This window comes from Lethenteron reissneri, chromosome 52 (assembly GCF_015708825.2).
Source record: "Lethenteron reissneri isolate LAM-NWPU_2019-01 chromosome 52, ASM1570882v1, whole genome shotgun sequence".
NCBI classification, from domain to species: domain Eukaryota; kingdom Metazoa; phylum Chordata; class Hyperoartia; order Petromyzontiformes; family Petromyzontidae; genus Lethenteron; species Lethenteron reissneri.
Window position 1 is genome coordinate 6,650,966 of NC_083830.1, and position 23,123 is coordinate 6,674,088.

At 53.7% G+C, this 23,123-nt stretch overlaps 1 protein-coding gene across 1 annotated transcript in view; it reads right to left on the minus strand.

Annotated features, from left to right (window-relative positions):
- The window catches only part of CDH2 (cadherin 2), a 43,625-nt gene extending 21,522 nt beyond the window's left edge, over positions 1 to 22,103 (minus strand). The window contains 2 exon segments of the mRNA XM_061573140.1: positions 18,171 to 18,270; positions 21,808 to 22,103. Of these exon segments, the coding sequence (XP_061429124.1) occupies positions 18,171 to 18,270; positions 21,808 to 21,888 (181 nt within the window). The 5' untranslated portion in view covers positions 21,889 to 22,103.
- Positions 22,104 to 23,123: the final 1,020 nt, after the last annotated feature.

Genomic DNA, 23,123 nt, shown 5'->3' on the forward strand with positions numbered 1-23,123 from the left:
CGCACGGACCATTTCGATTCGGTTTTAACCGCACGGCAACCGTGCGCGCCCTCCGACCGGCCGCCTGCACCGGCCCTGCGAGGCACGGCGGCGCCTTCGCGCTGAGCCCGAGCTTCGACGAACCGAGCGAATCCCGCGCAGGTCCCCGCCAAAAGCTCTCGAGGGCAGGGCGTTGACGAGGGCCGCTGGCGCGCGAAATCCCAATTAAGCGATTATGAGGGCAATCGTGTTTTTTTATATCTCTCGTTGCGAACGACGTCACGGGACCCCTTGACGTGCAGCGCGAAGCGGACAGCCCCGTACGATCGTTGCGGTCGTCACGTAACCGCAGGATTCAACCGGGGCGGCCTGCAGGGCGGTCGGACCGTGAACCTCTTCTGACGAAGCTGGCCCACGTGACCGACCCGCAGACCTAACCCTAACCCAGAGTGCCTCGGCCGTGAATATTATCGCAGAATGCTTTTAATAAACTGCCACCACCCCCGCCCCCCGCCCACGTCCCCTCTCTATCCCATGAACTCAGGGCCAACGTGCCGATTCAACAAAACAAAAATTGCTTCGACTCTTTGGTGAACGCAAAACACCCGCCATGGATATCCCATGGGACCCATTTTGTTGCCGGTATCAAAATGAAAAAAGAGACCAAAGCCTTTTTAGCCTTTCCGGCAATAACACACAGGAGCTGTGTTAAGTTGCTCAAACGCCAAATAGGCACACCTATTGCAAAGGCCTGCATCAATGCTGCATTAAGCACACATGCTTGTGGCAAAACACGCAAACAAACACTGCTTTTGGATAACAATGCGTGCATTGTCTTTGAGACAGATTGGCCTACACCAGAGGCAGCCTCCTCTATGGCCTTGTCTCAACAACAGCGGTAAACCACAGAACAACGCCAAAAGCAATGTTTGTTTCACCTCGACTCTTTCTGTTTAGGAACTGTAAACATAAATAAGAGATAGGTTCCTTTAACACCTCCCCCCCACCCAAGATGCCTGTGTGCCACCGGTCTATCCAGAGTCTTGATGATGGGACGTGGCTGTATCTGCACCCTGGATTCATGCAAATCGTACGGGGGGATTTTACACGTTCGTTTGGTGTGGCGGGTCATTGGTCACGTGACCCCTGCAGCCACTAGGAGGTTGCGACATTCCAGGCGGTGTTGATAAAAGATTCGTCGCGGACTCGGTGAACTTCCGTGCGGCGTCATTAGGAGACCCAGACGCCGATATATCGTAGCCACAAGGGGTCTCTCGCTCCCCATGGCTCTCTCTCTCACTCTCTCGCTCTCCCCGTGCCATCTCGCTCTCTCATTGGCTCGCTCTCTCCGTGCCATCTCTCGCTCTGTTCATCTCTCTCTTGCTCTCCCCGTGCCATCTTGCACTCCCTGTGCATGTCTCTCTCGCTCCCAGTGATTCTCTAATCGTGCATCTATCCCCGTCAATGTGCATCTTTACCGAACAAGTGTCAGAAAGAGCATCACGTCTCATCGGATTCCACCAGTCTACATAAAGATTCTGATAGAGATTCCGATTCTCTCTCTCTCTACTCGTGCCGCTCCCCACCACCACATGATTCCGTGCTTAACGTGGTACCGAAACCTAAGGACCTGCTGCTCACACGGAGCAGCAGGAATCTACCACTCTCGCTCGCCGCGTCACACACTCCGCGTCACTCTCGCTCGCCGCGTCACTCACTCCGCATTACTCTCGCTCATCGCAACACTCACTCATTGCACCACTATCGTTCATCGCATCACTCTTGCTCGCCGGGCATTCTCAAGTTCACTCGCTACCACCACTCGCTCACTACGCCCACTGTCTCACCAACCATTCTTGCTACTCATCCATGCATCCTCAACCACCCACTCTCACTTCGGCATGCTTTATTGAAAATTCTTGTATATCTAGACTGAAAACCAACTTCTTTAGAACTCCATAACAGGGTTTTTTTAGGGTTAGATCGCGTAAATATATGTTGTTAAATCCGCCACCACCCGACACAGCCAACTAGTAAGGGTTGTCACGTAAACAGAACATGCCAATTCGTCACTAGTACAGCACTAACCGGTGTGTTGGAGAGATAATCCACAACATTTACAATTTGCTCTATCTACGCCATCTAACCCAAAACAAATCCCTATATTTTGTTTAAGTTGAAAACGAATTTTTTAGATTGAAAACTAATTTATTTATAACAGATTTTTGTGTTTAGTGTTGTTGTCCTTCCCCGAAACTTCCGATTAGCACGTACGGTGCAAAAGAAGTTCAACGTACACAGATACATGCTCGCTCACGACACAATGCATCCTCACCACCGACTCAAAACACTGTTCACGCGCACAACTCGCTCTGCACTCTCAACACACCCATCATGCAAGCTCAGCTCGCGCGCTCACCACCCACTCACTTCCACCTCTCACTTCCCACGACAAACTCTCACTACTGTCCCCCAAGACACCCACTCAGAGACCCAAAGGGAGACTCGGACACCCAAAGAGAGACTCGGAGACCCAAAGGGAGACTCGGAGACGCAAAGAGAGACTCTGAGACCCAAAGAGAGACTCGGAGACCCAAAGGGAGACTCGGAGACGCAAAGAGAGACTCTGAGACCCAAAGAGAGACTCTGAGACCCAAAGGGAGACTCTGAGACCCAAAGGGAGACTCGGAGACCCAAAGAGAGACTCGGAGACCCAAAGGGAGACTCGGAGACCCAAAGGGAGACTCGGAGACCCAAAGGGAGACTCTGAGACCCAAAGAGAGACTCGGAGACCCAAAGGCGAGACTTGGTGACACGTAGAGTGGAGGTTAGGGGGAGGCAGTCGGGGTCATGACCCTTAAGGGCTGGAGGCCAAGAGCTGGCAGGAGTGGTCCCATCGCTTAGAGACACCAACGGCCGCCCAGACACGGTTAACTTCACATGCGCTGACAGAGTCAATAAACAAAGGCATCTCGAGGAGGGAGGACCGGCATTAGCGTGACATCACCGCGAACACAAACATGAATTATACTCGCACAGACACTCGCGCGTAAATCACACACACACACACTCGCGGGCAGACAGACAGACATGAATTACACACAATCGCACTCGCACACACAAGCCGTAAATCGCACACGCACTCGCACGGACGAGAATTACACGCGGACAGAAATGAATTGCGCATTGCACACAGACGTAAATCACACCACACACACACGTACACATTAACTACATACCCACAGAAATTGCACATACCATGCACACACCACACACAGATTGCCATTATATTCTTAGGTTTTTTCGGTAAAGTCACGTAGGTAAAAAATTAAAATGAATAAAAGTAAAATAAAATAAAAATCACGACGTTTCGGACACAAGCATCCGTCTTCAGGTGGAACCGTAACAGCACGCATCTAAGATTGCTATTAGTCTCACACAGACATGAACTACACACACCACAAACTCCCACAGAAATGCTGAAGGGTTTCTATAACCAGAGACAAAGATCACCGTGTGTAGACGTATATACACCTTTGGAGAAAAGTGATGTTAGCGAGCACCTATTTATAAGGCTGGCACAGCGCCACCTTTGTCTCTCCTGTGCCGATGAACATCAGGCAGTGTACCCAGCAGAATCTACATCATGGGACCTCCTTTGCCAGTACCAAAATATACTAATAGGTTTTTCCCCTTTTTTCATTACTCTGGTAGTGCGTTTTCTTTGAACTGTGCGCCTTTCGGCGTCATCTGGTCGAACACCATATGAGACTAGGCTCCAAAGAAAGCTGTCTCTGGTGTGGACCAATCAGTTTCAAAGACAATGCATAAATTATCAGAGTATTGTTTTTTGTTTGCATTTGACTGCAAGTATTGTGGTTACTGTAAGCATGATTCCTTGCAAAAGGTGTCAGTTTTGTTGCCAGAAAAAAGGGGGAAACCCCCTATTAGTACCCAGCAGAAGTTCAGGCAAACACAACTCGTGCTGTCCAAAGTGTTTGCGTGTCTTCAACCAATGCTGCTGAAATGATGCACTCCCCCAGAAGGTGATGGGATTTGTAAAACGAAAACGCCCACGTATTTATTCACGTGGCGGGACAAATGTGTGAGGGAGGAGACGTATTGTTCGCTTATTTGTTTTATAACAGGATAGGTCCAGGCCTAAACTAAAACTAAACTATTTTATGTTACCAAGTAAAGCCCACCGAGCTATAAACTCTTGCAGAAGCAACCTGGACAAAAATGATAGCTCAACGAAGTGGCTTGGCACGTAGACATTTATCGCAGCCAAACAATCTCAACGCACGTTTGTGGGGGGGAAAAACCGGAGGACCCGAATAAAAATCCACCCGGCCACAGGGAGAACATGGAAACTCCAAGAATAGAGGCGTCAGGATCTGGCCCGAAGCAAAGACCTCCTGCACACCAGGGGAGGGAGATAACATCTCACCACCGCGGACTGCTCCTTATATTGCTCTCGCCGGATGTTGTTGGACCACTGCAATCTGAGGCATCTGTTGTTACGTTAGTGGCTCATTACGCACGTACATAACGTTGCTATTGTTATTGCTTTGTTAATCACGGTGAGGAAATAAACGTCACTGAGTTTGCAAAAACAGTGCACTGACCACAAAACCACAGCTCCCACAAATACCAAGATTCTCTGTGTAGCCTACACAGGCAAGTGCTGTTAGCGGGAAGCACCTACAAAGGCTGGGCACACGAGGGGGTGGGTTGTCAGCACTACGCCCGACCGCCTTTGTCTCCACAGTCGTGATGTTTACACACCGCACCAGGTACCCATCTGAGGCTGAGTCGACCTAGGGGAGGCCCAGGACCGGTTCAAATAATCACTGGTTTTGGTCGTGAGCGGGAATCGAACTCGGGTCGCCGGGTTTGGAGCGGAGCGCGCCAACCGCCACACTTGCGCTCCCCCCATATGCACATAATCACGCGCGCACAAACGCACACACAAAAACTAAGACGCACGCATTCACACGCACATTACACGTGTAGTGACACAGCGCCAACTGCTGTCCAGCAGCGTCATCTGCGGTGGACAGTTAGCGCACACGCCATCGAGCATATACACGGTATGTGTGTGTGCCGGCAGGGCGGAGGAACTAGGGGCAAGGGTCACGGAAGACCTCATCGGGAGGCCACTGGAACCCTCTAGCGGGTTCGAGAAGGGGGGCACGCGGCTAGAGTGCAGCCAGGCCACGCCCAGGGGAATAAAAGCAGCGGAGAGGGAGAGCTCCGGGCTGCCGGTTCTGGGAGTGGACTCGTCTCGTCGCTGCCGCCGTCGACCGATCATTGCGCGGCCGAACAGTAGTTGGCCGTCTCGGTCGACGCCGTCGGTGCAACGCGCTCAGGGTTGTGTCTAGGCCGGCTTGTACGGCAACGTGGTCGAGAGAGGAGGCGATCCGTGCGAGTGAGAACGGCCAGAGTTTGTGTAACGGACATAAAGAGAGAGAAGGTGCCTGCCTCCTGCAACTACCTCGTCTCCGGCTGAGTGTGCGCTACACACACACACAGAGGACACTACACACATATACAAACAACACATGCACATTGCCAAACAGCGCGCGCACATCATACACTAATAACAAACACGCAAACAACCGCGCACGCTACTTCCACATCTGCGGACGTACTTATCAGTCAACGAATATGCGGGGGGAGGGGCGAATCGTTCGTGTGACCGTGAAAGTTGGGCATTTAACTCGGCGCGTAAAGCGTGCGGCGGAAGTTGCGATCTGCTATTCGGATAGCGCCCGAGCCGTTCACGTGCCTTGCGCGCAGGGGAACAAACAAAATGCTCGCGGATTACCGTGCGACGGTGTCGCGACGTACTCAAAACTATACCTAATCCACCCCTGGGATCGTGGTCGTGGTGGTCATGACAATGGTGAAATTCAGTTTCCTGTAAGCGTCAAGCCACCGGATAATTCCATAATTAGGCAATATCTTCTGAAATGAAAAACACAATAGACAATCAACCTTTAAAGTGACAGCCCCTATGTATTTTAAGATGGTTTTGGAAATGTTGAGTGCGAGGTTTCTCAATATGTGAAACTCCCGCCCCCACACAAAGGACACACAGAGTGATAGACACAGTGATTATGGACAATGAGAACACAAAGACCCACAAAGGCAGTGACACACACAAAATGAAAGGCACAAAAGATAAAGATCCCCCGTTTAGCCTCTGACAGGCTGTTGGGGCAAGTGCCAGCAGCACGCCCTGGCCACCTTTGTCTCTCCACTGCTGATGATACACATTGCACTAGTTACTCGTTTACGGCTGAGCAGATCTAGGTGGAAGACCCAGGACGGATTAAAATATTCCCATACTGTACATTGAAGCGTACGCACGCTCATAAACACACACAGCGAGACACGCTAAAGACAAACGCACAATGTCACATATAAAAACACAAGACAAAGATCACCCGTACAGCCCTAAAACACTGTAGCGCAAGTGCTGTTAGCGAGCACCTATGAAGGCCAAAACGGCACACGGGGAGGTGGGTGGACAGCTCCACGCCCGGCCGCCTTTTTCTCCCCAGTGGCGATGTATTTACACACCGCACCAGGTCTTCATTTGAGGCTCGGTCAACCTAGGGGAGGCCCAGGACTGGTTCAGATAATCGTCACTGGTGTTGGAGGTGAGCAGGAATCGAACTTGGGTTGCCGGGTTCGTAGCGCAGCGCGCTAACCGTGACACCACCGCTCCCCATACAGAACAGTTGCGCGCACACACACAACGCGCGCACACACACAACGCGCGCACACACACACACAGTATCCCCTAGACATCTGTGAAGGAGAGATCTCATCGCACAAGGTTGTTTCCTCGTTGAACATTTTCAAATAAACACTAACACCACACCACTCACACACTAACACCACTCACACAACAAACTCCACATATAAACACAGCATTCACACTCCTCTCACCCCAAGACAAAGATCCTCCGACATAGCCTTCAGACTCGGAGCAAGTGCTGTTAGCCAAGCACTTCTCACCCAAAACACTCATTACACAGCACTTTCATCCACACACCATCCCACACACTCGCACATAACCCAACAACGCTCATACATACACCACACCGTGCATTCACACACATACACCACACCGCGTACTCACACATACACCATCCCACACACTCGCATCCACACTGCACACTCCATGTCACACTCTCGCACCACACTGCACACTCACATCCACACACCATCCCACACACTCACACCACACTGCACACTCCATCCCACACACTCACACCACACTGCACACTCGCATCGACACAACAACCACACGCAACAATCACTCACAAAAAACAATAACCCCGCTCCCCTTATAGCCCGTAACAGACTGTTGGGGAAAGTGCTGCTAGCGAGTGGAACCTATGAAGGCCGGCACTGCACACGAGGGGGGTGTTTCCGGAATCACACACTCACCACACACTCACACCGCACACACTACACTCTCACCACATACACCGCACACACACACTACACACTCTCACCACATACACTACACACTCACCGCACACACTCGTGCCTCAGCTCTAGCAGAGCGTCAATTCTCCACCGACAGTGGTGGTGGTGGTGGGGGGAGGGCACCCCGACTGCACCGTCAACAAATTCCCAACGCAAAACAACGAGGCACTAATAAACCCACGGTGGCAATGACCGCAAACAAAAGGACGACAGCCATCGACAACAGCCACCACCAACCACCACCAACCACCGCCGCCAGCGAAAGTGCCTGGCGCAGGCAAACGGTGACGACTCCGCCGTCGGAGACGTTCCTGCAGCGTCGGCAAAGTTGGTCGGCGCGCGCGGTGCCGAGGGCACGATGAACGATGCGACGGCGGAGGGGGACGCGGCGGGGGTCACCCGACCGTGGCGGCAAACGACCATCATTCTATTACGCCGCCGTGGTGGCGAGATGTTAACTACCTTGCCTGGTATGCAGGAGATCGTCGCGGTTCGATCCTGACCCTGAAGCCTGTTGTATATTTGGAATCTGCGTGTCTCTCTTTTTCTCACCGCGGTAGCGTGGATTTTTCTCTCCGGTTTGCCCCTCCATGTTTAGAATCAACGTCACGCGTTCAGAGTATTTGAACGCCAGAAATGTGCACGTTACGATAAGCCACTTTCGTTCAGCTATCATTTGCGATGGCCAGGGTCGCTTGTGAATAAATAGCTATATTGCTCAGCGGGCCTGACCTGGTAAAATATGAATAGATATGAATAGTTAGTTATGGTTGGTTAGTATTATTATTCTATTAGTATTATTATTGCACACACGCGCGTGGCATGCCCTTTCATTAGACCCCGGAATGCCTCGACGAGTCTCAAGATTCCTGCTGCAGGAGGGGACCTCTCTCTCTCCTGCAGTAACGTGGGAAATGTTTGTGTCCCCCGCAATGCCATCGTGTGTCACACAATCGTTCCAACCAGGCGCAAAACCTGGCCCAAACGCGGACGCTCGGGATTCGCTCGCTCTCGCACAGAGACAAAGACGACGGCTCGGGACAAACATCCCCATCATCATCATCGTCGTCATCACCCCCATCAGCTGGTCACTCGCGCAGATACCGACCGGGCCTGATACCTGCCTTAGCTTCCATGAATGGCCGAGGTCATAGAGGGGGTGCGTTTTCAGGGGTTGCAGGCATCAGCCTCCCCCCCTGCTCATTCCTCACTCCCTCCCCACCGCCCCCAACCCCCGCACCCCCCACCTCCTGCCTATGACCCTAAATAATTACTGGTAATTTCCCCAAAATCACCATCGCCACGGGCAGACAGGAATTTTTTTTTTACAGAAGAGGAAGTGAATGGGCGCTGTGTTAAATCGAAAAAAGAAAAACGAGAAATGTTCCTGTTTGTGGGAATGGCTCGTCGTCGTCGGAGGTCACGGTTCAATTCCAGGGCCGAGGCTAAACCAGGAAGCCGTGGGAGGCCAACAAAGAGGTGCCCTTGGAGGGGGTGGCAGGTGGAAGGACGTGAGGAGGTCGGCACACGTGATCGAAACCTTGAGCCGGAAACTTGCCGTGCAGAATTTCCAGTTTTTTGGTGGTGGTGGTGGTGGTGTTGTTGTTGTTGTGCGGTTAGGGAAATTTTTAAAACGTTTCCAATTTTACCCAATGAGGCTTTTATCGCGGGCGCACACGCCAGCCATTTGCGCTGCCAAGTCGGTCGGTCGCGGCGTACGGGCGAAAGAGGGGATTACCGAGGGAGCAACCGATACCCCTTCACAGAGATCCCCATTGCCGAGTGCACACAGCCCTCGCGGCGTAAGAGACCCCACCTGACCCTCTTGGTAGCACGGTGAGAGCCACCCCACCCCACCAGATACCGCCCCCCCCTCCACCACCCCAGACATACAGCAACCTGCACAGTGGCACAGAGAGACTCCGAGAGACACGGAAATCTCCCCACATCTGTGTGCACGTTGAACTTCTTCCATAGCCAACCATGCTAACTGGAGGTGCGGGATACAAAGACATCCACAGACGTGAGGGAGAATGCTTCAGGCACAGAGACCCCCCCAACACACAGAGACTATCACAATCACACAGAGGTCACCATACCACCCCAAAAGTGTAGAGAAACCCTCAAAGAAGACAAGAGACCTCCAAAGTCAGATATCTCCACAGTCACACCGAGATCCCCGACACCCAACCATCGCGAGAGACAGAGACACACAGAGTACCCCTCACCCAAACACCGCGAGAGACAGAGACACACAGAGTAGCCCCCCACCCAACCACACCGTGAGACAGATACACACAGTACCGCCCCACCCAACCACCACGAGAGACAGAGATACACAGAGTACCGCCCCACCCAACCATCCAGAGACAGACACACAGAGTACCCCTCACCCAACCACCGCGAGAGACAGAGACACACAGAGTAACCCCCCACCCAACCACCGCGAGAGACAGAGACACACAGAGTACCCCCCACCCAACCACCACGAGAGACAGAGACACAGAGTACCCCCCCACCCAACCACCGCGAGAGACAGAGACACACAGAGTAACCCCCCACCCAACCACCGCGAGAGACAGAGACACACAGAGTACCCCCCACCCAACCACCAGGAGAGACAGACACACAGAGTACCCCTCACCCAACCACCGCGAGAGACAGAGACACACAGAGTAACCCCCCACCCAACCACCGCGAGAGACAGAGACACACACAGTACCCCCCACCCAACCACCACGAGAGACAGAGACACACAGAGTACCCCCCCACCCAACCACCGCGAGAGACAGAGACACACAGAGTAACCCCCCACCCAACCACCGCGAGAGACAGAGACACACAGAGTACCCCCCACCCAACCACCAGGAGAGACAGACACACAGAGTACCCCTCACCCAACCACCAGGAGAGACAGAGACACACAGAGTACCCCCCACCCAACCACACCGTGAGACAGAGACACACAGAGTACCCCTCACCCAACCACCAGGAGAGACAGAGACACACAGAGTACCCCTCCCCCAACCACCACGAGAGACAGAGACACACAGAGTAGCCCCCCACCCAACCACCACGAGAGAGACACACACACACAGAGTAGCCCCCCACCTAACCATCGTGAGACACAGGGACACACAGAGTACATCCCCCCAGCCAACCACACCGAGAGACAGAGACACACAGAGTACCCCCCCCACCCAACCACCCCAGGAACATGCACTTCTATGCCCAGGCGCTCCCCTCATAAAAGATTCAAGATCCAGCCGAAAGCTGCAGCCGTAAACGAAAAAAAAACCAGGCCGAGCCGGATGAACGCGGCGCCCGCCAAAGAATCCGACTAGAGGTGGAATCTTATCGCTGTGGAGGGTGAGGTGGGGGTGGCGAGGTGGGGGGGGGGGCAGCTGGCGAGTGTCAGCGGGTGTCCGCACGTGTTGGTGATGAGGGCCGGTGAACGGCCGTCAATCTGGAGCACGCAACCCCCCACCCCGCATTCCCCTCCTCATCCCTCGCATTGCTCCCCGTCATCGCAGCGGGGTGCAAGGGAAGTCGGTGGCGTTCGATGGGGTATGGTGGTAGTTGGTGGTGATTGGTGGGGGTACGGTGGTAGTTGTTGGCAATTTGGCGAAATACAGTGACAGTTGGTGGTGGTGTTTCGTGGGGTGCTGTGGTAGTTGGTGGTGATTGGTGGAGTACGGTGGGGTAATTGGTGGCGATTTGTTGGATTCGGTGGTAGTTGCTGGCAATTGGCGAATACGGTGATAGTTTGTGGCGTTTGGTGGGGTATGGTGGTAGTTGGTGGGGTACGGTGGTAGTTGGTGGGGTACGGTGGTAGGTGGTGGTGATTTGTTAGGTTCGGTGGTAGTTGGTGGTGATTGGTGGGGTACGGTGGCAATTGGTGAAATCCGGTGATAGCTGGTGGCGTTTGGTGGGGTACGGTGGTAGCTGGTAGTGATTGTTGGGGTACGGTGGTAGTTGGTGAGGCACACGGTGGTAATTAGTGGTGTCTGGTGGGGGGGGAGGATATGGCGGAGGCCTGTCGGGGGTTTGGCATGTACCCCACTCCACAAAGTGAGACATTCCTGCTCCAACCGGGGCACGGGCCGGTAAATTTAGCCACAGGGGTTTCAGGAAAGGGGGCTTTGGGGGGGGGGCAGCAGCGGCGGTGGTTGTGGTAGCGCTGGCGTCCTACATTCCGATGAGCTTAACTAACGGAGCGCAGCTGTGGCACGCGCCGGCAACACCGGGCAACAACCACCCCGGCGGGCAGCGGTTGATGGTAATCCAGCAGTGGAACCAATCCTGAGTGGAACCAATGGCGAGCGGAACGATCATCAAAGTGCGGAACGAATCTGGAATGGAATTGAATCTGCAGTGGAACGAATGTGGTACGGAGCAAAACGTGCGGCGGAATAAATGTGGCACGGAGTGAATCCGGGCCGGTATGATTTATGTGGAGAGGTACGGGGATTCCAAGTGGAACAAAATCTGAAGCGGAACAAAATCAGGAGAGGAACACAACCTGGAGAGAGGAGAGTTGAGGGGGGCAGGTGAGAATGCGGGAGGGAGAGGAAGCGAGAGTGGGGAGGGAGAGGAAGTGAGTGAGGAGGAAAAGACGTGAGAATGGGAAGGGAGAGAAAGTGAGGTGGGAGAGAAGTGAGAGTGAGGTAGGAGAGATGTGAGAGTTGTGAGAGAAAGTGAGAGTTTGTGTTGAAGAGACATGAAAGTGGGGAGGGAGAGAAAGTGAGAGCGAGGTGGGAGAGAAGTGAGAGTGAGGTGGGAGAGAAAGTGAGAGTTGTGAGAGAAAGTGAGAGTTTGTGTTGAAGAGACATGAAAGTGGGGAGGGAGAGAAAGTGAGAGCGAGGTGGGAGAGAAGTGAGAGTGAGGTGGGAGAGAAAGTGAGAGTTGTGAGAGAAAGTGAGAGTTTGTGTTGAAGAGACGGGAGAATGGGGAGGGAGAGAAAGTGAGAGTGAGTTGTGAGAGAAAGTGAGAGTTTGTGTTGAAGAGACGTGAAAGTGGGGAGGGAGAGAAAGTGAGAGTTTGTGTTGAAGAGACATGAGAGTGGGGAGGGAGAGAAAGTGAGAGTGAGGTGGGAGAGAAGTGAGAGTGAGGCGGGAGAGACGTGAAAGTTGTGAGAGAAAGTGAGAGATTTTGTGTTGAAGAGACGCGAAAGTGGGGAGGGAGATAAAGTGAGAGTGGGTGTCTCTGTGTGCCCTCAGGGTGGGCCCGACTCGTGTCTCGCACTCTGTAATCACCGCACAGGCACTCGCGTAACCAATTAGGGGATGACGAACAGCGCTCATTTCCCCCAAATTACGGGGCCCGGGGCCTAGCCCCACCCACCACGAGTGACCAGAATGACCCTGAGGGTGACCTCCACAACCCCAACAACACTGCCTCCACCACGCAGCGGGAACGCGCTTGTGTCTCACCAACCAACATCACCAAAATCACAACAAACACTGCAACTACCACCAACACCTCAATTACAGCTAACATTGCAACCTCCGTTAACACCACTTCAATCACGACTAACGCGGCAAGCAACACCGAAATCAGTACTGACACTGCAAACCACCATCAACACCACTTCAATCACAACTAACACTGCTACCATCACGATCACCGCTGCAAGTACCACAAAGCTACCCTGTATAGCGTTTAAACACTGTAGGGGCAACTGCTGTTAGCGAGCACCTATGAAGGCAATAACGGCACACGAGGGGTGGGTGGCCAGTACCACGCCCGGCCGCCTTTGTCTCCCTAGTGGCGATGTTTTTTTACACATCGCACCAGGTACTCATTTGAAGCTGAGTCGACCTCGGGGAGGCTGAGGACCAGTTCAGGTAATCGTCACGGATGTTAGCCGTGAGCAGGAATCGAACTCGGGCCGCCGGGTTTGTAGCGCAGCGCGCTAACCGCTACACCACCGCTCCCCACAACCCACACCCAGCTCCGACAAACCGCACATCCGTGCTGGTTCAGTCGCCCCCCCCGTAGCTCCCATCTCTACCTAACTGCCTGAGCCTCCGCTAATTGGAATCGCCATGGCAACGTCCACGGCGAGACGAGCGGGGTCGTGGGGTTAGGCTGAGAGGAGTGAGGAGAGGGGATCAAGCGGCTAGGGGGCGTGGGGGGGGCGGGGGAGTTAGGGGGATCAGGGAAAACCCACACCTCACGGGGGAGGAGTGGTGGGGGAGCGATCAGAGCTAAGGGAACAGGGGGAGCAGAAGGATCAAGGAGTGGGGGAGCTGACACCGGAATAACGGAGGAGCGACGCAAGGGGAGGGGGGGTGTGGGGGCCGAGATACGTCTTAGATGAAGAGATCAGAAACGTTAACGTGTCGAGGGAGAGATCTGACATCGGGTTTATTTTTTTTGTTAATGTGAAAATTGTTTTTTAATCACACCTCAACGCGAGCTCGATGCACGGCACCGGTCGCCAAACGAAGAGGGCGGTTGGGGGGGGGGGGGGAGACACAAATTCCGTGAACAGCAGCCCCGAGTTCGACGCGACAGGGCCCAACGAGGAGGGAAAAAACTGGGTTCAGTCCCCGACCCAGGTGGGGAGGCACCACGGTGGCTCGATGTTAATTACCTCGCCTGGTATACAGGAGGTCGTGGGTTCCATCCCGACACCGACGCCTGCTGTATTTTTGGAGTTGTGTGTCTCTCTCTCTTTCTATCCCCGTGGTCGTGTAGTTTTTCTCCGGGACCTCCGGTTTCTTCCCTTCACATTTAGATTCGACATGCGGTATTTTTCTGCTAGAAATGTCCACGTGACAAGCCACTTCATTGAGCTTTCATTTGTGATAAGTCACTTCTGAAAAAAAAGCCATATAGCTCAAGTGGGGCCTTACATTTGTAAAAAATAGTTTAGTTTTATAGTTCAGGGTTCGTAGCGCAGCGCACCACCCACTACACTACCGCTCCACACACCCACTCTCACCCTTTCTCCCACACACCACTCGCGCGTAATGAGTGAGAATGACTCAAGGTCACACGTTAACAAACATACTCGTGGAAAGAAAGGGACAGAGGGGGGAGGGAAAGGGGGGGTGATATTCATTTCAACACTGTTATTGCCCCCAAAAGCCAGCAACAACCAGCACCATAAAACTTGCAAAAGATGAAGAGCACAAGGTCATTGTTATTAAGAGCTCGGGGAACGAGAGTGAACGATGGGAGGAGGGAATTCCCAAGCGGAGCAGCGTGGAGGGAAGAGGGCCAAACGAGAAGTGCAGTGTGGTCAGTGAGTGTGTGGGTGAGTGCATTGAGTGGGGAGCGGTAGTGTAGCGGTTAGCACGCTGCGCTATGAACCTGGCGACCCGGGTTCGATTCCCGCTCACGGCTAACACCAGTGACGGATTATCTGAACCGGTCCTGAGCCTCCCCTAGGTCGACTCAGCCTTAAATGAGTACCTGGTGCGGTGTGTAAACATCGCCACTGGGGAGACAAAGGCGGTCGGGCATGGTGCTGGCCACCCACCCCCTCGTTCGTGTACCGTTCCGGCCTTCATAGGTGCTCGCTAACAGCACTTGCCCCTACAGTCTGTTAAGGCTATACGCGGGATCTTTTTTTTTTGAGTGGGTGAGGGAGTGTGGCCTGCAGTATGGCGAGTGGGTGTGCGAGTAAGTGGCTAGCTAACAGCACTTGCCCCCAAACAGGCTGTTAGGACTATACGAAGATATTTGTCTTTGTCGGCGAGTGAGTGGGTTGAGTGAGAGGCGTTGTGTGTGACCTGCAGTGTGGTGAGAAAGTAGGTGTGTGGGCGGGTGAGTAAGTGTGCGAGCGGATGGGAGGATGAGCAAGTGGGTGAGTATGCGAGTGTGTGTGTGACCTGCAGCATGGTGGTGGTTTAACACACTGTGGGCGAGCCAATTTTCAATTAGCCGTGATATTTGGGATGAGTTTTAGAATGAGATATGGGATACAGATTAATTATGCATTGCTGTTAAGAATTATGGGCAATATAAAAGTCGAAGTGATTTCCTGCTCAAATAAGCAGTGGGTATTGCACATTTCCTATTTACCACACTGCAGACGCCAGTGGGGGAAATTCCACGTTCCTATGACGGGCACGAGTCTACCTACATGACAATCCCCTGTTGACTTCCCCGCAAAGTGATACATAATTTATCGACTCCAGAGGGTTGATGGTAGGCTGAGTCAACCCCCCCCACCACCCTAACCAGGGTTTGAAACCTCAAACTTCCGCTTGCTTGCGAGCAGCCCGGCTCTCAAGCTAAGCCACACGGCCAGTTCTGTTAAGCATCGTGGTTTAAAGCAAATCAATGCAGTGTAAGCAAATATATACATCTCTAAATAAATACGAAACTTAAAGTACGTTTTAGTCCATCCGCCTATTGGCTTTACAGGCCGCAATTACCCATCAGCTTGTGGCAGCATTCATTTAACTCTGGATCGGTTTGTGTCTTTCTGGGTGCTAGGCTTGTGAACATGGGATGTGGGAAGATGTGGATCGGGGGATGTGGCATGAGATATTGGTCAAGTTATTTCACGAGTGGTTCATGCAAATTGCAACGCAATACCGCTGACCATTGCGACGCCACGTTCACACACGACGAGAATATGAGGGCAAGGGAACGCACAACACAACGTGAACTAGAGAGAACACCACAGAGACAACACCAGGGTACGCACAACAAAACATCAACTAGAGAGAACACCACTGAGACACAACAAGACCAAGGGAATGCACAACACAACGTGAACTAGAGAGAACGCCACTGAGATACAACTAGACCAGGGTACGCACAACACAACGTCAACTAGAGAGAACGCCACTGAGATACAACTAGACTAGGGTACGCACAACACAAAGTCAACTAGAGAGAACACCACTGAGACACAACAAGACCAGGGTACGCACAACACAACGTCAACTAGAGAACACCACTGAGACACAAGACCAGGGTATGCACAACACAACGTGAACTAGAGAGAACACCACAGAGACACAACAAGCCCAGGGTACGCACAACACAACGTCAACTAGAGAGAACACCACAGAGACACAACAAGCCCAGGGTACGCACAACACAACGTCAACTAGAGAGAACACCACTGAGACACAAGACCAGGGTATGCACAACACAACGTGAACTAGAGAGAACACCACAGAGACACAACAAGCCCAGGGTACGCACAACACAACGTCAACTAGAGAGAACACCACAGAGACACAAGACCAGGGTACGCACAACACGACGTGAACTAGAGAGAACACCACTGAGACACAACAAGCCCAGGGTACGCACAACACAACGTGAACTAGAGAGAACGCCACTGAGCTACAACTAGACCAGGGTACGCACAACAAAACGTCAACTAGAGAGAACACCACTGAGACACAAGACCAACAGGCCAACACTTGGGGTTTGTCGCAGACAACGTTACGTGCGTGCTAGACTGTGACGCCTTATTTTAGGAAGCTGGCTCGGGGGGGAAGCGGCGACACCGAGCACAACTTCCTGGATGCTCGCAACTTCCCGCGTCTCGTCCCGACGGCACTTGGCGCAGTTTCAAACGAAGCGCCGCGTACCCAAGAGCTGCGAGCGTCGTTTACGAGGATTGTTCTTCGACTCCGGCGGTGCGAGCGAGCCGAAACGACAATTGATAATGATCATCTTGTTAAACGGCGCGCTGTCAAAGGCTCGTGCCACCAATTTCAAATAGTTTGGGCCGTGTCAGGTGGTGGAGTGTTCTTAACGACACGAGATTATTTGGGAAAGATCCCGTACAGATCGTTACGTTGGCGAGCCTAACCCAAGCATCTATTGTGATTTATACAAGATGATGAACTCAGCTGGGAGCCAGTAAACACAAACTCCATGGAGGGGCATCATAAGAGAGTCCAGGGGAATGACGACCACAAAGATGACCCAAGACACCGGTAGGGATATCTGCAACGATGAGAAAGGCCGGACCCCGGCAAGCACGCGTGCCAGATTCTCGGTCCAAGTTTGCGGAATGTTTTTAGTTTTTATTACCTGCAGGCGAACCTGTTTTGGGAAAAACACACAACAGCAGCAGCATAACCGCCGCTTAATCTGAAACTTCTGCGGACCGTCCCCACAGCCTGCCAATCACAGCACCTTCACACGAGATATCATTTGCGCTACGAGGACAGCGCGAAAACCGAATGTGGTCATGTTTAGTATTTTTTTTTAAACGCATTTCGGGGTGTGGGGATGAGGAATGTGTGGGATCGGGGATAAGGGATGAGACATATATGATTGGGGATGAGGAACATACACGATAAGGTATGAGGAATATGTGGGATTGGGAATAGGGGTATGGAGAATATGTGGGATTGGGGATGAGGAATATGTAGGATTGGGAATAGGGGACGAGGAATATGTGGGATAGGTGATGAGGAATGTGAGGTTAAGGGATATTGCATCGGGAATGAGGGATGTGGGATCAGGAATATGGGATGAGGAAAGTGGGATCGGGGGGGGGGTACAGGGGATGAGGGTTTTGGTACCTGGAACAGGGGGGGGTAATGGTAGGGGGGGGATCAATCATGGAAATAGGGTATGAAGGGGGACATGAGATTTCCTTAGATGGACGTGGTATTAGATCATGGCGAGAGGTATGTGGGAGATGAGGAATGTGGGATAAGGGGGTTGTGGAAAGGGGATCATGGAGGACATCTCACCTTTGAGCACCAGCTGGCCGGGCCGCAGAGTGTGGGTGCCCGGGCGGAGGTTTGTGCGCCGCGAGAACCCGGGCACGCACGCGCCCTCCTCATCCTCATCCTGCGACACACAAACAGACAAAGAATGACCCCCTTGTTAACGCACCGTTGGGGTCAAGTTCCGTTCGCGAGCAGCAACCTGTGAACCGCTGGCACGGCGCACGAGGGGCCTTTGTCTCCCCGATGGTGATGTTTACACGCCACAGCAGGTAATCATTGAAGGCCGAGGCAAAGTAAGGGAGGGCCAAGACCCATTCAAATATTAGCCATTGTTAATGTGGTTTGTAGCGCAAAGTGCTAACCACTACACTAGCTCTCAAAACAAAGACCCCTTCCCGCATCGCCTTAACAAACTGATGTGGCAAGTGCTGTTTGTGAGCATCTATGAAGGCCGGCAGGGCACACAAGGGGGTGGGGGTGGACAGCACCACCCCCGGCCGCCTTTGTCTCCCCAGTGACGATGTTTACACACCACACCAAGTGTACTCATTTGAGGCCGAGTCGACCGGGTTCGTAGCGCAGTGCGCCAACCACTCCACACACCGCCGCCTGTCACGCAATCCATTAAGGACTTAACCCTTCAACGATGCAAACTTCAACCCTGACGATGAATCCATGAGAACGCTTTTTATTGGTTAGACCGCGTAAATATAAATTATTTTCGTTAATCCGCCACAACTGACACAGCCAATTAGTAAGGTTCGTCACGAAAACAAAAAGTTTGCAATTAGTTACCAGTTCAGCACAAGGGTGCGTTGCAGAGTAAACCCACAACATTTACAATCTGAGCATGACGTTTTCCGCTGGCGATTAACAAACAGCTCCATCGGGCGATTTGTTAGAATTGTGAAAGCCGTTTCGGTCTTCAATAGAGTCGTCAAGGTGACGATGCAGCTCGATAAACCGAACAATCGACAATCAAGAAGTGGCAAACAACAAACACATCCTTCTCCTGGCCAGAGACCTGACGACACAAAATATCCCCCTGGGCTTCGATCTTCCGTCCCTGAAGCTTCTTGGTGCCCAAACAAACCCCTGAATCGCACGAAATGCTGTACAAACTACGGCAGTAGCAACTAACTATACTCTTTGTAAACAATTGTTTTTAATTTTACCATGTAAGGCCCTCTAAGCTAGATGGCTCTTTTTCAGAAGCGACCTGGCCCACAAATGATAGCTCAACGAAGGGGTTTATGTGGAAAATTATAGCAGCAAAATAATCTAAACGCTTGTATCTAGATGTGGAGGGTAAAACCGAAGGACCTGGAGAAAAATCCACACGACCACGTGGAGAACATTCAAACTCTAAAACATACAACGGGCGTCAGGGTCGGGATTGAACCCACGACCTCCTGTATACCAGGAAAGGTAGTTAACATCTCCTAGCCACCGTGGCGCCCAACATGATGATGCTGCACAAATTGGAAATTTAAAAAAACCTCCCCGGGCAGTGCTTGGAAAATGTGGTCACCACCCACAACAGAATCACGGAAAGTGAATATCGACGTCGTAGGCTCGATTGACAAATACGGAGGTGTGAGAGGCATTTCGTCATCACAGCAGCGATTATTCACCACCCCGCCGACTCCTGTTCTGGCTAAAAAAAAACACTTCAATGCAAAATTAGTTGCTATACGGCAACATGAGCCACACGAAGACAGATCTACAGATTCAAACCGAGACCCATGGACTCACATACAGACCCATGAACTCGTATACAGATCTCTAGATTCACGTCAAGACCCATAGACTTACACAGATCCATGGACTCGCATTCAGACGCGTAGGCTCACACGCAGATCTAGATTCACAGAGACCCGTAGACTCACGTACAGACCCATGGGCTCACAGATCTCTAGATTTACGTCAAGACCCACAGACTTACACAGATCCATGGACTCACATCGAGACGCGTAGGCTCACACGCAGATCTAGATTCAGATCGAGACCCGTAGACTCACATACAGACCCATGGGCTCACACACAGATCCCTAGATTCACGTCAAGATCCATAGACTCCGATAAGATATCCAGAACCACACACATATCTATAGATTCCCCATACAGAACCATAGACTCAAAGAGACCTGCCAATACTGAAACGTATATGAAGGAGGCATCATCGCAACAGCGATAACGCCACTTTCACTACTCCTTGACGCAATCAGGCTCATCAATCTCGCTCTTTGTAAAATCACAGCCGCTTCTCCACATCATCATCATCATAAGCCACACGGAGAAATCACCAAAGATGCCTAAGCAAACTACGGGGGCAAGCGCTTAATACAGGCCAATTTCAAGGGGTGGATGGCAATCACCAGGCACGATCGCCTTTGTCTCACCAGTGCTTGATAGTTGCACACAGCACCAGGCACTCATTTAAGGCTCAGCCGACCTAGGGGAGGCCCGGAAGCGGTACAGATAATCGTCACTGTTGTTGGTAGCGAGCGCGAATCGAACTCGGGTCGCCGGGTTCGTCGTAAAGTGCGCTAACCGCCGCGCCACCGCTCCCCAAGCGCGCACACACACACCCAGGAGGATTGAGGGGGACACAAGATAGAAGGGAAGCTGGGGAGAGACGGGGGGGCCGCCCAGGGAGATAAGGGGGCCCCCACAGGGAGAGACGGGGGGCCCCCCAGGGAGAGAAGGGCCCCCCCCCCAGGGAGATAAGGGGAACCCCCCCAGGGAGATAAGGGGGACCCCACAGGGAGATAAGGGGGACCCCACAGGGAGATAAGGGCCCCCCCCCCAGGGAGAGAAGGGGGACCCCCCCAGGGAGATAAGGGGGCCCCCCCAGGGAGAGAAGGGGGACCCACGGGGATAGAGGGGGGCCAGGGGGATAGAGTGGGGGGCAGGGGGAAAGAGGGGGGCCAGGGGGATAGAGGGGGGCAGGGGTATAGAGGGGGGCCCATGAGAGGACTAGAGGGGGGGCCAGGGGGATAGAGGGGGCACCCAATGAGAAAAGGCATCCGTGAATCGAGGGGATGCAGGGGTAGCAGAGAGAGAGGAGGAGGAGGTGGTGGTGGTGGTAGGGGGGTGATCACGGTGAGAGAAAGAGCAGTGAGAGAGGGGAGCGAGCGCGGAGCAGAGATCGTATTACACGGGGAGGGAGACGACGACGACGACGCAGGGAAGAGGATGGAGGAGGAGGATGAGGGGGGGTACCGAGAGAGGGGATGAGAGACCGACGATGCAAAGGGGTTTTTTGCAATGGACACGAGAGAGCGAGGGGGATGTGCGCATGGGGATGCGATCGCATGTGGATGATGAGTGCGGGGAAACGAACGGGATGGTTGCATCGGGGTGGTGGTGGTGGTGGAGGGGGGGAGATGCGAATGGGTTTAAGCGAAGAAATCGCGAGCGAGAGGAGGAGGAGGAGGGGACCCACGAGGTTGTAAAGTGGCAAAGGGGATAGGGGCAGCAAAAGGGGATGAGGCGGAGACGACACGGACGAGGGGATGCGTGGAGAGGAGCGAGGGCTTCCAAGGGGATACGTGGGGGGCAGGGGGTTAATAAAGGATGCAAAAGGGGGGCTGATGAACGAGCTTGAAAAGGGGATAAAGGGGATGAGGAGGATGGGGCTAAGAGACCCCGTTACCTGAGACTCCGCTTTCACCGCGCCCAGCAGCAGCAGCAGCAGCAGGGGTAGCAGCAGCATCCTGGGGTACAGCCCCCTCATTTCGGGGGTTCCTCTTCAGGGTCCCTGAAGCCCCCAAGGTCCGCCTCAGAGAAGGGGGCTCTCGTCGCTTTGTCTCGCGCCGAGGGGGTATCGATGGCTCCTGCTGCCGTTTGCAAGGTCCCTGATTGTGTTTGTGGTGGTGACGAGGGGGGTTTGGGCGGGAAGGGGTATTTGGGGGGGTATCTGTGGGGGTCTGTGGGGGTCTGGGGGGGGGTCTGTGCCCCCTGGCTGCTGTGGGGGGTCCCGGGCTCGCGGGGTCCGATCGGCGACTGCGCCCGCGGGAAAATGGCGCAGAGCGCTGGCGCGAGAGGGAGAGAGGGGGGGGTGGGTGGGGGTGGGGGGAGGTAGCACCTGGCGTGACGTCACTTCCCGAGTGACGAAATGGCACCGCCCACTACCTGCGGGGGAGGGGGAATGAAGGGGGGTGGAGGGGTGGGAATAAAGTGCGGGGGGGGGGATAAAGTGGGGAGGGATAATGGGGGAGGAGAATAAAGTGGTGGGGGTAAAGCGGGGGGGGGGGGGGTAAAGCGGGGGGGGGGGGATAAAGCGGGGGGGATAAAGCGGGGGGGGAGTATAAAGCGGGGGGGGGGGAATAAAGCGGGGGGGGGTAGGGTAAAGCGGGGGGGGGGGGGAATAAAGCGGGGGGGGAATAAAGCGGGGGGGGAGTATAAAGCGGGGGGGGAGTATAAAGCGGGGGGGGGTAAAGCGGGGGGGGGAATAAAGCGGGGGGGGAATAAAGCGGGGGGGGATTAAAGCGGGGGGGATATAAGCGGGGGGGGGGTATAAAGCGGGGGGGGAATAAGCGGGGGGGGATAAGCGGGGGGGATAAAGCGGGGGGGGAGTATAAAGCGGGGGGGGGGGGGGAATAAAGCGGGGGGGGGATAAAGCGGGGGGGGAGTATAAAGCGGGGGGGGGGGAATAAAGCGGGGGGGATAAAGCGGGGGGGGGGGAATAAAGCGGGGGGGATAAAGCGGAGGGGGATAAAGCGGGGGGGGGGGAATAAAGCGGGGGGGGGGGAATAAAGCGGGGGGGATAAAGCGGGGGGGGGGGAATAAAGCGGGGGGGGAATAAAGCGGGGGGGGATATAAAGCGGGGGGGGGGGGAATAAAGCGGGGGGGGATAAAGCGGGGGGGGGGGGGGAATAAAGCGGGGGGGATAAAGCGGGGGGGGGAATAAAGCGGGGGGGGGGAATAAAGCGGGGGGGGATAAAGCGGGGGGGGGGGGAATAAAGCGGG